This window comes from Limulus polyphemus, unplaced genomic scaffold (genome assembly GCF_000517525.1).
Source record: "Limulus polyphemus unplaced genomic scaffold, Limulus_polyphemus-2.1.2 Scaffold1019, whole genome shotgun sequence".
Taxonomy (NCBI): Eukaryota; Metazoa; Arthropoda; class Merostomata; order Xiphosura; family Limulidae; genus Limulus; species Limulus polyphemus.
This window is the reverse complement of record NW_013666629.1, coordinates 12,308-27,760: the sequence shown is the minus strand read 5'-3', so window position 1 is coordinate 27,760 and position 15,453 is coordinate 12,308. Positions and strand designations below refer to the sequence as shown.

Here is a 15,453-nt window from a genome sequence, read left to right as displayed (position 1 = left end):
GAGCACTCGTATTGGAGGGTCGGCATGGCCAGGTGGTTAGGTGCTTGACTCGCAATCTGAGGGTCGCAGGTTCGAATACCCATCCCACCAAACATGTTCAGCCGTGGGGGCATTATAATGTGACGGTCAATCCTATTATTTGTTGGTAACAGAGTAGCCCAAGAGTTGGCGGTAGGTGGGGATGACTAGCTGCCTTCCTTCTAGTTTTTCACTGCTAAATTAGGGACGGCTAGCGCAGACAGCCCTCGTGTAGCTTTGCGCGAAATTCAAACCAAACATTCACTCGTATTGGGCAAAAGACCTCATCGGCACTAGATATATGAGATATAGTGTGTTAATGACACTATACTTTCACATGGAAGTTCTAATTCTAATCTTAAAATATTTTTGAATCATTCTTGACATTTTTGAATTCCATATTTTTACTCTATCCTGCTACTTTAAAAGTGTTCAAGTAATTTTTATCATGTTAGCAATTTACTAAATCTAAGTAAACCGAGAGGAACTACTAATTGTATTTGTTCTAAAACGTCATTATATTTTTTACGTGTAATTGATTCTACGTACCATTTTCAACTGAGATTGTTGCCACTCTGACATGTCATCTTTCATGGAACTCATAAAGGCTTGTTTCAGCTGTAATGCCAAATTTCCGATTCTTAGAAGAAGAGGTTCTTCATTAGCCATAATATCAATTTCACATTGCCCCTGCTGCTCCATTATGTCAGCCAGAACTTCGGTCACTCGTTCTAGCCATATCAACTGGTTCATATCTTTCATTACATCAGATTTTCGGACCTTCTTAACTGATTTGTCTTCACGCTAGAAAACATAACTTGAAAATCACTAGACCTACCTTCACGCTGGAACACATACCTTGAACATTTTTGTTTAACTACACTGTGGAAAATGTACCTTGAAATTTACATGCTGGGAAAATATACATTGAAGGTTACTGGATCTTTAATGAAAAATAATAGGTTTTTGTTCATATCAAAAGTTGCATGTCAAAAAATAAGTTAATAATACATTTTGTTTTCAAAAGATATTTTACAAGGTAAATAGGTCTAACTGAAAGTTTTCATTTTACGTCCTTTCGTGACAATGCCTTTTACCAGGACAACTCAAAGGTGGTATTGGTGACGAAACGAATTGCCAAGTGTGCTACATTACCCGTTGGATTAAGTTTTGTTTCGTTGTGACACTCACTTTATATAGCTAAATATAAATACATTTGTAGTTAATTTTCAAGTAAACAAATATTACCGTTCAACAACATGGCAATCATCGAATAATAGAGAAATTGGTGTATTTGTATTACTTAGACGACAAGAAAAATAAAAGTAACTCACCAAGTACTCGTATATTGTTACATCTGTCGTATAGCTAGGTTTGTAGGTAATCCAAGCCGTGTTTCCACCTTTCCAGAAATCCCATTTCACTTCACAGTATGGGTCGTATTGGTCTATGAAAAAAAGGGCATTTATTGTTATCACAGTAGGGGCTGTATTGGTCTATGAAAGAAGGGCATTTATTATTGTTATCACAGTAGGGGTTGTATTGGTCTATGAAAGAAGGGCATTTATTATTGTTATCATAGTAGGGGTTGTGTTGGTCTATGAAAGAAGGGCATTTATTGTTGTTATCTTTGCTGTTATCACAGTAAGGGTTGTATTGGTCTATGAAAGAAGGGGATTTATTGTTATTATCCTTGCATTATTTTATTTATATGTTATCCAGAAATAAATTGCAAACACACAGTTGTACTAAGAGTGTTCTTTGATTTGTTGAGTCAGGAACCATACACAACTTATTTGGTAAGACATATCAAGTGGTATTCCCTCATATTATTTTCATACAGAGGTCAGAAGTCTGTGTTTGAAACAACGTTGTACAGACTTAGTGATATAATTGCTTTTTTTTATGTGTTTTTTTTACATCGGACTTCAAACTTTATTACAGCTTTTAATCGAATAATACCGAAACTATATCTATGTAGTTCACTGCATAAACACAGATTAAATCTAAAAACTTAATCTATTTTAAAAAATAGTATAATTCCAAACGTAGATTATCCTATTATCCTCTTGATATTATTTTCGTTTCCAGGATATTGTTTCTGTGATCAATATGGAAGTGAAACTTAGCGTTACAGTAAACAAAACAAAAAATCTCAAGAAATGTCTGGATATCCTGGACACTAGAAAAACTGCTCATGTCATCAGATGTTGCTGTTCTTATTTTATTAATCAATGTAAACTTCCGAGCAGAGCAAATTATTAACTTAAAATCTTAATATTAGATTGTATTTATGATTTTAATGTTCCTGAAGTAGACAGAACATACCAAGATCCATTATTGAAATAAAAAAGTGTATCTTATTAATGTTAGAAATATATATATGTTAATATTTCATGTAGTCAGTTTCTCACACAGTAATGGTTAGGATATTTATATTTAAAATATATGGGATGTACTTAAAACCGGACGTTCGACTATACCTGAATCCAGTTGTCCATGCTGGTGACTTACTGTCACTTACGACAGTACTTGAAGCTAACAACTAGGGTTTAGTGTTACTTTAATTAACAGTATTGGTTAGAATATTTAAGGCATGTATGTTTCTATTATTTATCATTATTATATTTTAAGTATAGTATGCGTTTTTTTCTTTTATTATTATACTTTTATTATAAAGGTTGTTTTGCATTGTTAGCTTAGTATATGGATTGAGTACTACATTGTTTAAATTGTTGTAAATAATGCGCCACTGTAAAGTACCAGTATTACAAGTTTAAAAAATCACAACCACTTTGTAAGTTCCTATCATTGACGGTAACAAAAAAAGGATATTCATAAACAATAAGACAGTTTTAAAAGAAACCGACTTGAAGTTAACAACCTTACAGACATGAAAAATACATTTTATGTTACTGTGGAGTATCCAAGTAACAGAATGCGTATATATGTAAGTGGGACTTTCTACAGAAGTTGAGTACTTTATATTAAAGCTAATATCCGTTTAATACTCCAGCTATTTTAAGTTTGCAACAGTTGAACAGTTATGTCTGGAACTACACGTGGCTTGTGCCACTTTTCCAGAGGGAGATGCTTCTTGAATATGTTCTGTACTGTTATCTGAGGCATTATTGTTCTTGTATTCTCATTTTTCACAAGACGCCACACTTTGTTTACCACACCTGGAGTACGACTTATTGCAGATCTAGTTTTGGATGGTCTTGGTGGCCCAAGCTGATTCATATTCCTTTGATTTATATGCTACTAAGTACAAGAGATATACCCATCTTGGAAATTCTAGAACCCCGATATGAACACATACAAATTGTACCACTTCACTGCTAACTTCCTTTAAAAGTAATGGAAGAAAAATATCTTGATGTTCTGGTCGATTAGTCTCTTAAGCCATCCCAGCAATGTGCTGTTGCTGGTGGCAGGACAAATAGGATTTTAGGTTGTATCTACAGAAATATTGAATACAAGTCTAATGATATTATAATGTCATTGTATAGGTCACTGGTTAGGCCACATTTGAAGTATTCTATTCATTTTTGGACACCTTAACTCAGAAAGGACATTGAATTGTTGGAAAGGGTTCAGAGGATGGTTATTAGGATGATATTTGGGACTGAAAGGTTATCATGTGAAGATAGTTTAAGATCTCTGAACTTGTTTTCTCCTGAAAAACAAGAGTTAGAGGGGATCTGATTAAAGTGTTTAAGATTGTTAAGGGAATTGGTAGTGTTGATGCATCATCTTTATTTTAATATTTAATGATGAGAATGATGGGAGAAGGAAACACAAGTATAAATATTGGCAGGGTAGGAGTCATCTTCAGCTGAGACAGCTTTGTTTTTCTAACAGGGTAGTTGGCCTTTGGAAGAGGTTGCCATTGAATGTGATGGATGCAGTTAATTTAATGGAGATAAAGGAAAAACTTGATAAATAGTTGAATGACATGTACTGACCTTGAGGTGTTTTTTTAAGAGTTTAGTTTAATTTAATTTAGTGGACAGAAGAGCCTAGATGAACCAAAAGTTCCTTGCTGTCCGTTAATATTATGTTAACTTTATGATCTGAGTCCGCCTATATATTACGTCGAAAAAGGTGATGGAATCACACTACCTATAAACGCTAAATAATGTTCCACTGCTACTTTATATCAGCTGTGGTTGTCACATGACTTATTGATATCTTGTTTGTTTTTGAATTTCGCGCAAAGCTACACGAGGGCTATCTGCGCTAGCCGTCCCTAATTTAACAGTGTAAGGCAGCTAGCCATCACCACCCACAGCCAACTCTTGGGCTACTCTTTTACCAACGAATAGTGCGATTGACCGTCACATTATAACGCCCCCACGGCTGAAAGGGCGAGCATGTTTGGTGGGACGGGGATTCGAACCCGCGACCCTCAGATTGCTAGTCGAGCGTCTTATCCACCTGTCCATGCCGGGCCGTTATTTATATCTATACTCAAAATCGTTTTGCTATACTCTTCTCTATCCTGCAGTCCGAAATCAATTTTTGGCAAATCATTAAATCGTTTATAAAAATAATTTAACTTAATATCATCTACAAAGTTAAAAATCTATAAATGTGTTCTTACTGGTTAATATCTATGTGAAAAATAACAAAACAATATCTAAGGTAGAAAATGTCAGTCCGGATTCTTTTTGTAACTAATTGCTGGGTTTGATTCTAAAATAGCACTGAATGTATTTCAACAATTTAATCTTATATACAAAAATGACCTCGCAGTGTAAACTACTTATACCCACAATGATTTTAAACCAATGAAAAAATCCTAGTTCCGTTTTCTCCTCGACAAGATAAACCTAACAACGAAACATTTATTTATTTGTTATTTAATTTAACCAAAAATAGTTAATAACTTTGGAACCTACTCTTAGAAAAGTACTTATCTAAACATCTGTTCGAAATTTGAAAACAATATTTAATGTAAAACATGTTTGTTTCTGATCAATTAATGGTTTGGGTTTTTTAATTTATCTCAATATATGTTCTTTCAATGCAAACTACTGATTTTCACAATCATATTAAACCATTAAAACGTGTTCATGTAATTTCATCACAAACTTCCTGTAATTTCCCAGTCTAGTCTTGTACTTTAGAATTGTTTGTTTGTAATTAAGCACAAAGCTACACAATGGGCTGTCTGTGCTCTGCCCACCATAGCGTCGTAAGTCCGCAGACATACCGCTGTGCCACTGGGAGGCTGTACTTTAGAAATGTAAATTACAGAGGAAAAGACTTCGTTTGTTTTTTAAGACCTCATTATTACTTAGAGAGTTAACAGTTTGTAAATTTACTCTTATAAACTACTTAACTCTGTACAGAATATAAAAACAGCATCTAATGTGGAACATTCGCGTCCACATCTTCTTTCTCGCCAGTTAAACGCGCCCCAAAAAATACACATAAAACATAGCAGTCATCAATTACAGAACATAAATAGAATAAGAGTGTGAAAATTAAAGGTTCTTATACAAACATGGACACAAACGCCGTTAGTGCACAGTGAAAATTAATATGTTTAAATGAACAAAGAACGGCAGCCATATTTTTTCTATGTAAAGTTTTCATGAAAACATTGAAACTACATCACAAACTTCTGGTTTTGTGTACTTTCAGTGATGGTTAACCATAAAAGCAAATATTTAATAAACTAATATAAACATGAAAAGGAATGGAACAGGTGTAGGAGAGCAATGAGTCAGTCATCCAACAAATACTTCCATTAACTCTGTTGTTTATGTTTATAATCCTGGGTGAATAATATTTCTTCCAATATTATGAACTGACAAAGCATATACTGTCAAAACATTCTGATCTCTTCAAGTAAAAGTAACTAAAATACACTTTTAACTGCGAAAAAATATTTTTCTAACTAGACTTCCACCAGTATATGTAATTAACTTTTGTTTTTGTTGTTATGCACAATGCGTATTCTGTGGTCTGCTCACCGCGTGTATCAAAACCCACTTTTTAGCGTTATAAATCATTAAACTTGCCGTTGAACCGCCAGGGGGCTAAATATATTCATATACTCAAATCATAAGACTGTGTTCAGATCGCGGATTTAGAATTTTCAAGACGGTAATTTACCTTGTACTTAATAGCATTGAAAAACAAGGAAATATGGATGAACTTGGGAAACTTGGACCATCCAGAAAGGGACCTGCCACAAATCGTGCTCCAAACATGGTAAGCAAATTTTGGCGTTTTGTAACTGGTGAGAATCGACGAATACAAAGATTAGTGGCTAAAGCTGTCCACGTGCCCCTGGAAATAGTACGCAACATAATCAAAAAAGATTTCCTTTTGGAAACGAAGTTAACAGAGTGTGGGTTCACCAAGATAAAGCGTCCAGTCGTACCTGTCGTTCAACTGTCGCATACGTCAAACAGCTGGAGAATGAAACGAATATTCATGCTGTTCCCTACGAAGACATACCGGTCAAGTCGAGGGTTGCAACGTCAATGGATTTTTGTACAGAGTTTAAATTAAATACATTTTAAGAGTAATTTTACAAAGTGTTAACCTTCTAAGTGATATTAGGATATAAAAAATAAAAAGCTGTTTTTAACCTCTAGTGGTAGGCTTCTCGGTCCTATTTACGATAAAAGTTACAAGAAGATGTGATGGCATAGAAACTTTTTTAATAATTCAATACCATGACAATATGAATAGGAATATGAGTAGCTCACATTGAGGGGGAAATTTTATATGTAGGATTAGTTACTGACAAAAATTATGTGTTTTCTTAAACTCAAATAATTATTTAGCGAAAACATGATCCTGACTAGAACTTTACGTTCTAGAAATCTTTTTGATATTTCGTATATAGCTTGGGCGATATAGTTTTTACCTTTACATTTAAACGTTGTTACTAAAATCATAAAGAAAGAAAGTCTCGTAGCCTCTGTTGTTAAGCTTTGTTGTTGGAATTCTTCATAAACGTTAGATTGGAAAAATAAACAAAGATGTGAGATACTAGGCTTATGAAACTTATGCTGACAGTAATTTTTGTATGTATGTTTAGTTATAAAGATAGATTAAACCCTTTTTAGACCCAGACCGTTAGTTGATGAGAAACAGGACCAGAACGGGAATCTTACACATTGGATATCGTTTTGATACTCTGTACATAGGTTGAGTTAACTAGTTTATAAAAGCTTATTTACAAGTTGTTAACTTTCTAAATGAAAGTCATTTAAAAATAATATCAAAAAAGTGTTTTAGTTACTGGTTGCTTGTTTGTTGTTAAGCGCAAAGCTGCACAATAGGCTATCTGGGCTGTGCCCGTCACTGATATTGAAACCCGATTTTTAGCGTTATAGGTCATTAGACTCGTCGTTGAACCACCATAGGGAGTGGGGTTTAGCTTTTGTTGGGGAGCGTTGTAGTTGGTTCCCCCTGTCGTTAAGGTAAAACTGAGCTTAGAAGTTACATGAAGATGTGTTGGTAATGGAAGAATTTTTCTAATGTTTTATTAGGCTTGGGGATCTCAATACTTAACACTGAGAGAACATTTTGGTGTAAGATTAACTGCTGAGATCAATTAAACTTTTTTTTCCGTTTAAATCATGCATTAAATTAATAAGAAATAGGACTCGGACGTGAACGTCAGAAATTAGATATCGTTTTGCCATTTCATATTCGACACAGATCAGTAGTTTGTAAGAATATCGTTAGAAAGTTGTTAACTTTTCTAGGTGAAATTCAGTAAAAATATATGTATTAACCACTGGTGGTTGGTTTCGTCGTTTGGTTGCTTTATTTATTATTATTATACATTTGAGTAGTTCACAGTTTTATTTGTTTGTTTGTAGTTAAGTGCAGGGTTACACAATGGGCTATCTGTGCTGTGCCCACCATGGGTATTAAAACCCGGTTTTTAGCATTATTAGCCTTCAGACTTACCGCTTTGCCACTGGGGGCGTAGTTTACAGTGGGAAGACATTTTGTAGCTATTGATTTTAAGTTAAAAAATCGGACCCACTTAGATAAAGATACGCACATATCTAAATATATTGTTACTTTGATACTTCACAGTAAAAAAAATATATATATCTTAGAGTCAGTGATAACAATTTTTAAACAATTTATCTCGCTTTTTCTATTATAATTCTGCGTAGATTTACGATGCAAATCTAGTATATTTAGATATTTCTTCTTATGACTATTTTTTATTTACTCTTAAAAAAATGAACAATTATTTCTGGTTTAGAATTATTAAATTTGAAATTCAATAGCTTAAAAATTCTCAAATATGATGGTTCATATATTGTAGCTGTATTTCAAAGGCATATTGACTATCTTAAATTATCTAAGCCCCCTCCTCCAACCTCTACACTTTTTGCCGACTTTAGTTCCAGCCCTCCTTTCTCCTCTCCTTTGAGGTCTTTCTAAAACTTTTTGCCGCGCTGCACAGAAGTAATTTAAAATACTATTTTGATTAACATTGTGGTAACAGCTTGATCACCATTATACTCTTGCCGTTTATTGCTTCAATCTGGTCTGGATCCAGCTGAACGTCCCGTTTTCAGTATATCCCCTTTTTTGTTTTGCTTCGGCAAAAATAGTCAACTATTCGAAAGTGCTTGAGATTCTGGGTCTCTTTTAATTTACTTGGTTTTATTTTGTTAACCTTTATACTAACTATTTCATCATGGATAAAAATTAATGTTACTAGAATGTATGATACAAAAATCGTGTGTTCGGTTTGTGTTGTTATCTTGAATAGCGAGCGACACTGAACGACCTATGCATTGACTGATAAAGAAACAAATACTGAAACAAATACTCACTACAACACTTCACTATCATTGGTAGGACAAAATAATTATTTTTTCTATTAGCTTCCATCAAAGAATTTAGAGGGTCCAGGGCGATGATGAGATAAGACTGATAGGAGGGATGGGGTTTTTGGTCACTGAACAGGACAAGTTGAGTCATGTCTAGTTCCACTGTCTCTCCCGGTGGGATGGCATCAGTCAAAATATCCCCAAAGGTGTTTACTAGACGATTACCCTTGTGAAGAATGATATCTCCAATGCTGTATTGTAGTGATTTAATGTCATCTTGTTCAACACCTAGTGTTAGCATTTTATCGTTGTTATAGGCACGAAGAAAGGCCCAAACCTGCAATGTCTTCATGCAAGTTCTTTGACGAAATAAAGATCTTCCATTGTTTTTCACCATAATCTAAAAAATGAATATATACTTATTTGAATTCACGGATTGTTTTCATGTTACGTTAGCTGAGTCGCCTTATTGTTATTATATTCACAAAATGACCAAAGAAACATTTACAATTGCTTCAGTTATTTACCGTTGAGTACTTAGATCATATAGAATGTTTAACCATTCTGTCTAATGTACAGAATTACTAATACAATTCTGACTTTGTTCTACGAGATGTTCTTACCTTGAGCCCACCAGGAATTTGGTTCGTGATCGGTTTATCCAGTTCGTAAAGTGGAAAGCTGTAAGCATTGGACCAAAAATTGTCGTAGTCTGTGAATTCTATGGCTGATCCATTGGCTGACTGGACCATTAACATGAGATCAACATCTAAAATAAGTAAAGATACTATTTTTTTATTCATTACACGCTTACTTAATATCTGAAAAATTCACAGCTTTAATAACTTAAAAAAAACAACAGATGACTAACTTATATGTTCGTCTGTTACTGATCCTGACAACAACTAATATACAAATAAATTATCTTAAGTATTAACATTTACTGTTAAATTAGACAACTCACTTTAGTAAGAGATTTAGTAAGATTTATTGATGAATTAAATCAAAACTAACACTGATTTGTATCTCCAAACCTTGAATTTCCCTTTTTATTATATGACACTTTTCTGTTTTCGTATTTCTTTGTATTCACAATGGTCTTTGTTTATTAAAGTGTCTATTGAGAAATATCAAAGGTAGTGCATGTTTCTGTGAATTTAACATTTTTCTAAAAAAACAAAAGATTGGAAAAGATTCAGATCCGTGATTCTGCTAATTAGCCAAATGTCCAACATTTTATGTTAGGTTATGATACTCACTTCCATTATATAAATGTATAGGTATGTGATTTTTTCACGTTTACTGATTACCTATAGGTAAGAGTAGCACCACAAATAACTAGAGGTTTAAGATTTACAGAGTTAAAGCTGAACATTTGACTGAACTAAGTTGCAGAATAGAGACTGGACGTAGAGTTAAACATGATAAAGTGAAACTTTATTTACACGAATAAAAATGAGAAAACAAGTTCACAAGACGCCAGATCACGTTTCTATATATTCTTTTCTAGACTGAGAGAGCATGGCATTATATACACAGAAACGATAACGTTATTTTTCTCTCTCAAAGCACAAGCACCAAGCACTACTTGTGGCATATGATGTTACTAGAGAATTAAAAAATATCTTCAACATCGTCAGCATGAAACATCCAAAAATATTTAAGTGTGACACACTTCTTGACTGTATGTAATTAGACAACAAATAAGGTTAGTACTGTACAAACAAGGGCCTGGTGGTTAGAGAGCTCGACTCGTAATCAGAGAATCCCCATGCTCGTCCTATGTGGTTGCCGACTGGACCAGCCACCCGGATCTAAAAATTATTGGCTTACAAAAACACCAGCGGATACCTAATAGTTAACATTAAGGTCGTAAACAATGTACTAGATATTTCCTATATGTGGAAGTCTACACTGCGTTTTTCTTTATCTTTTTTTCTATCGAGCTTTGTTAAAATTATGATATTTTCTGCCGGCAGGGGGAGAAGAGAAAACATATGATAGATATTAAAATAGTGGGATAGTTGTAACTGGACTCGACAAGACAGCGAGAATGGTAAAGAAGATAAATTTGTTGTAGCTTTTAGTGGATTACTCATTTTTTACGAATGATAGATGATGCCTACTCTACTATATCACAGCAGCCATTCATTATCTCTTCCGACTTGACTGATCTGTAAGTTGCAAGAATATTTCAGGTAAATTGTTCATCTCTAATTGGTAAATTGTAATGTGTTATGCTTTGTGATTGTGTTTATTTATTCATAAGTTTGGCAGTAGTGGTAATTAGCAGTTAAGAGATTTTCCTTTCAAATTTATTCACTGATACAAAAATGTGGACATCGCCATATTTATTAATATTATTTCTTCTGAAGTCTGCGAGTAAGTGAGTTTTTAATTTCGCGCAAAGCTACACGAGGGCTATTTGCGCTAGCCGTCCCTAATTTAGCAGTGTAAGGCTAGAGGGAAGGCTACTCTTTTAGCAACGAATAGTGGGATTGACCGTCACATTATAACGCCGCCACGGCTGAAAGGACGAGCATGTTTGGTATGACGGGGATTCGAACCCGCGACCCGCAGATTGCGAGTCAAGCGCCCTAACCACCTGGCCATGCCGGGGCCCTAACCACCTGGCCTTGCCGGGCCTATTAATAAGTAAGAGATGGTAGAATATTTTGGTAAAAGAAGAGTTCAATAAAACAAATGATTGACCTCTGTCGGAAGAGGTAAGGATAAAAAAAACGTGCCCTTTAAACGCGTATATCTAATTATTTCTTTAAAATTTAGTAAACTCAACAATTTACCTTTATTATCTTAAAGAGAAAGGAAACTCCGATACCATACCTACAATAGCGCTGTTCTGCCAGTTGTTCAGTGTAAAGCAAACCAACAAAGTTTCCTGGTCATAGTAGTTTGGAACGTAACAGCGTGTGATGCCTTGACGGATATGTTATGTGTTTATATTAGATAGTTATTTTGTTTTAGGTGTTGCTGGGGTTCACTGGGTTTTAGACTATCATTGTCCAAACTTTCACTATATAAAACACATTGAGTAAAAGGTCGAAATATGAACTAATATTTTCGTGTTTTTTTTTTCTGCTTTTTTGCCGTGTTTGTGACTGCCTACTCCACTTTACAGATTTTGTCTCCTTCAACACTTTCCTTACTGCCATAACACAACAAGATGATTCGTCATACTAAACATCAACTCAATGATACACTACTGTATCCAATACCTTTATTTGCATGTTAATTTACTACCATTATAACACTGGAATGTCCTGATTTCTTGTTGTTGTTTTTGTTTGGATGAGTTGATCAATAAAATGGCTGTCTTCATAAACAAGAGTTTTAATAATTCTGTCAACAAACGGCTCTCGTCTTAAGACAAAGAAATACTTTGACTAATAAATCAGAATGCGAAAAAGCATATCTTGAACTTGAAAACTACTACTAATCAACTGTTGATTTTATCGCTAGATCGGTTTCATTTGAAACATCCCTGTAATACAATGGTAATAATTATATTAATTATAGTCGTCTTGTGCTTCCCCTTCATCGTGCCAAACTACTTGATAACCATGCTAAAACTTCTATTTGGTTAGTAAAGTTGTCTCATCTGAACTTTCGTTTCCTCGGTAAAAGGCCTGTTTGGCTATCTGATTCTAGCATAAACTCTAGAATACTATCCTTCTCGCTTCCAATCTCTCTCTCTCCCTATCTACAAATATGTATTTTTTAATTGTTTAAAAACTGACTGTAATAGCTTATTTGATATTTATTTCTTAGATCGTCATTAATGGGTTACGACTGAACATAGCCCCCCCCCCCTCTGTAAAAAATGAACCTCCTAGGACGGACTATTAAAATCAAAAACGGAAAACTTACCCTCTTCGTTCAGACACGCAACCTGAATCTTGGAGCTCATACAACTGGTGCTTTCTGTTTTACTTTCCTTGGTTTCCTGGAGATCAGCCACCAAGAATACTTTACAGAAATAAAATCAGTAATTGAAACAACAGCTGTAATTAATTTGAATTTTGGCATCATATTTCTATTACTTTTGAAAACAAAAATGTGATATATCTTCTAAGTACAGACTTCCGTATATGACTGTAGGATGAGACTAAAAAAAGTAAGTACGCTTAGTAAAAAATAAGATTACATAATACCTTTTTAAAATGCTAAATCAATTGTTTGATATATATATATAAAATAAAGGAATAGTAACTCACCATCTCCACAGAATTCAACTGGAGGAACTGAGATGTTGTCAAGTGTAACTTGAACAGAGTATTTTGATTCTGTAAAAAATAATTTTAATTCACGAATTTATTCTTAAACTGATGGATAAACTAGGAAAAATAAACTTAAGTGTTTATATGTATGCGATTAACTATCAGTTCTGGAGTACATTTATAAAAGCAACAACAAATATCCATATAGATTTGTAAATTTAAGTATTTAAAGTTACGATAAAATTATCCAGGCAGATGTATATAAAAAAAACAACTATAAACGTTGAAATAAATCAGTAAATGTGTAAAGTGAAAATTTGTTAACATTGCAAAATAATTTTACGATCGAAAAACTTTCAACAATTAAAGAGTTCAGAAATAAGTAATGAGAGCAGCCCATTTTATCCGTGACAAAATTAACTTATTCTAATTAATGATATCATTTGGTTAGCATTGAGACCTATAATGAAGAAGTAAACACATGAAGAAGTAAACACATAAGTTTTGATTGTTCAGCACTAGTGTTCTAATAAAATATAGACAGCTTTAAATGCTCAAACTAGGTTTTTTCTTTGTTAATACGTCTAATAGAAGACTTGAAGTATTATTACCAAACTGACTAGATTCAATAGGTATTGTTCCAAGTTTCGTAGCGTTGCTTCTGGGATTTGTTACGTCATCCAGGAGGGATAGATAGATGGCGATCTCATAATTGTTGTTGTCATTTGTAACAGAGGACGTGTTCGGACCGGCTATCATAGGCGTACCTACACTAACTATAAAGTTGCATATATCCTGTAAAGAAAGAATATCAACTTATATTGATATTAGTGAGGACTCTTAATAAAATGTTCAACCAGTATATCAAGAAACTAAGGGACGTTTCATTTAAAAAAAACACACACCAAATATACCTTACCAAAGAACCAGAGACAGTTTTATTCAATAAACACAGACTGTATCTTACCCAAACGTCTAGGAATAATTTTATTGAATAACCACCAGCTATACCTTACCAAGAAACCAGAGACAGTTTTATGTAGTAAGCACCAGCTATATCTTATCCACACGTAGTAGTAATAGTTTTTAATTACCCCATTTGTAATTACCCAAGTCGTTATGATCGATTCTATTCTATAACACCAGTTCAAGTATGTTTTACTGAATCAACCAAAAATGGTTTTATTTAAGAAAACTAACTATCTAATTCCCGAATAACGGAGAAGAAATATATTGCATAACAAGCAGCTGTATCTTAAAAATAAACATCAAGTGTTCAAGGTTTATGTCCTGTTTCAGTAAAATGTACTCCGCACTTTGGGTCCGTGGGTGTGTTATAAGAGGGACACTCAAATCTCACAATTCGATTAAATCAGCCCAAGTTTTGGCCATGTGTTCTATTGACTAGATGCCTTCCATCAAGTCTACCAGTTCAAAATTAGGGATATCTAGCTCAGATGTCCCTTGTGCAGCTTGCACGAATTTCCCAAACAACTAAGTACCCAAGTAATCTGGAAAGTCTTATTTTGCAAACATTATATGTTTTTTATCCAAGTAACAAGATATTTTTTTTAAATTCCATAACCAGTTTCTTCCCGGATGAACAAGGAATTTTTATTTTTCCCAAACGAGCAGAAATACATTTAACGCATAATTATATAACTATCAGTAGATACGTTAAGCAACTAATTAAAATTTGGAATAATAATAAAACGTAAACAACATAACATGTTCTAACCTTTAAGGGCGTTTTTTTTGTTGGTACTTTCCATGTCGGTAAACCCTCAGTTGGACAGTATACTGACTCCAGAAAATACATAGCTATAATAATAAATAAAGAAGTGTTGTATTATTGTAAAATGTTACGTATAGGTGACATTGTATTGACAGAGTACAGCCATCTGGTTTAAAAACACATACATATTTTAACTTATTCATGCACCACATTGCTTGTTGCTTCAAGACTTTTGTTACGCGATCCGTTATAAAACGAGTAACATAAACTATTTAAACACAAATATTGCAATTAATCCCATCAAATAAGTTGTAATCTAGTTAGAAAAATGAAATAGAATTGAATGAGGTACCACATAAAATAGCATTTGAGATGTTTAATTATTAAGATGATCACTCCAATACTCTTACATGGTCCTGAAATTTGAGGATATTCAGTTTTGGACTTAGTTCGGATTAAATTTGGATGTTACTAAGAATGCTGTAAATTATATTATTTTGGGAGATGTGGTAGTTGTATGTTACTAAGAGTGCTACAGATTATGTTGTTTCAGGGGGTGTGGTAGGTGGATGTTTCTAAGAGTTTGGTTGAATGTGGTAGGTGGATGTCACTAAGAGTGCTGTAAATTATGCTA

General features: G+C 33.8%; 1 protein-coding gene across 1 annotated transcript in view; it reads right to left on the bottom strand.

Annotated features, from left to right (window-relative positions):
- Positions 1-15,453, bottom strand: part of LOC106461724 — a 37,893-nt gene that overhangs the window by 14,339 nt on the left and 8,101 nt on the right. The window contains exons 2-9 of the mRNA XM_022388752.1: positions 14,823-14,905; positions 13,696-13,879; positions 13,082-13,150; positions 12,735-12,833; positions 9,470-9,615; positions 8,850-9,246; positions 1,353-1,465; positions 568-822 (exon numbers count right to left, since the gene is read on the bottom strand). Of these exons, the coding sequence (XP_022244460.1) occupies positions 568-822; positions 1,353-1,465; positions 8,850-9,246; positions 9,470-9,615; positions 12,735-12,833; positions 13,082-13,150; positions 13,696-13,879; positions 14,823-14,905 (1,346 nt within the window). The remainder of the gene's footprint in view (positions 1-567; positions 823-1,352; positions 1,466-8,849; positions 9,247-9,469; positions 9,616-12,734; positions 12,834-13,081; positions 13,151-13,695; positions 13,880-14,822; positions 14,906-15,453) is intronic.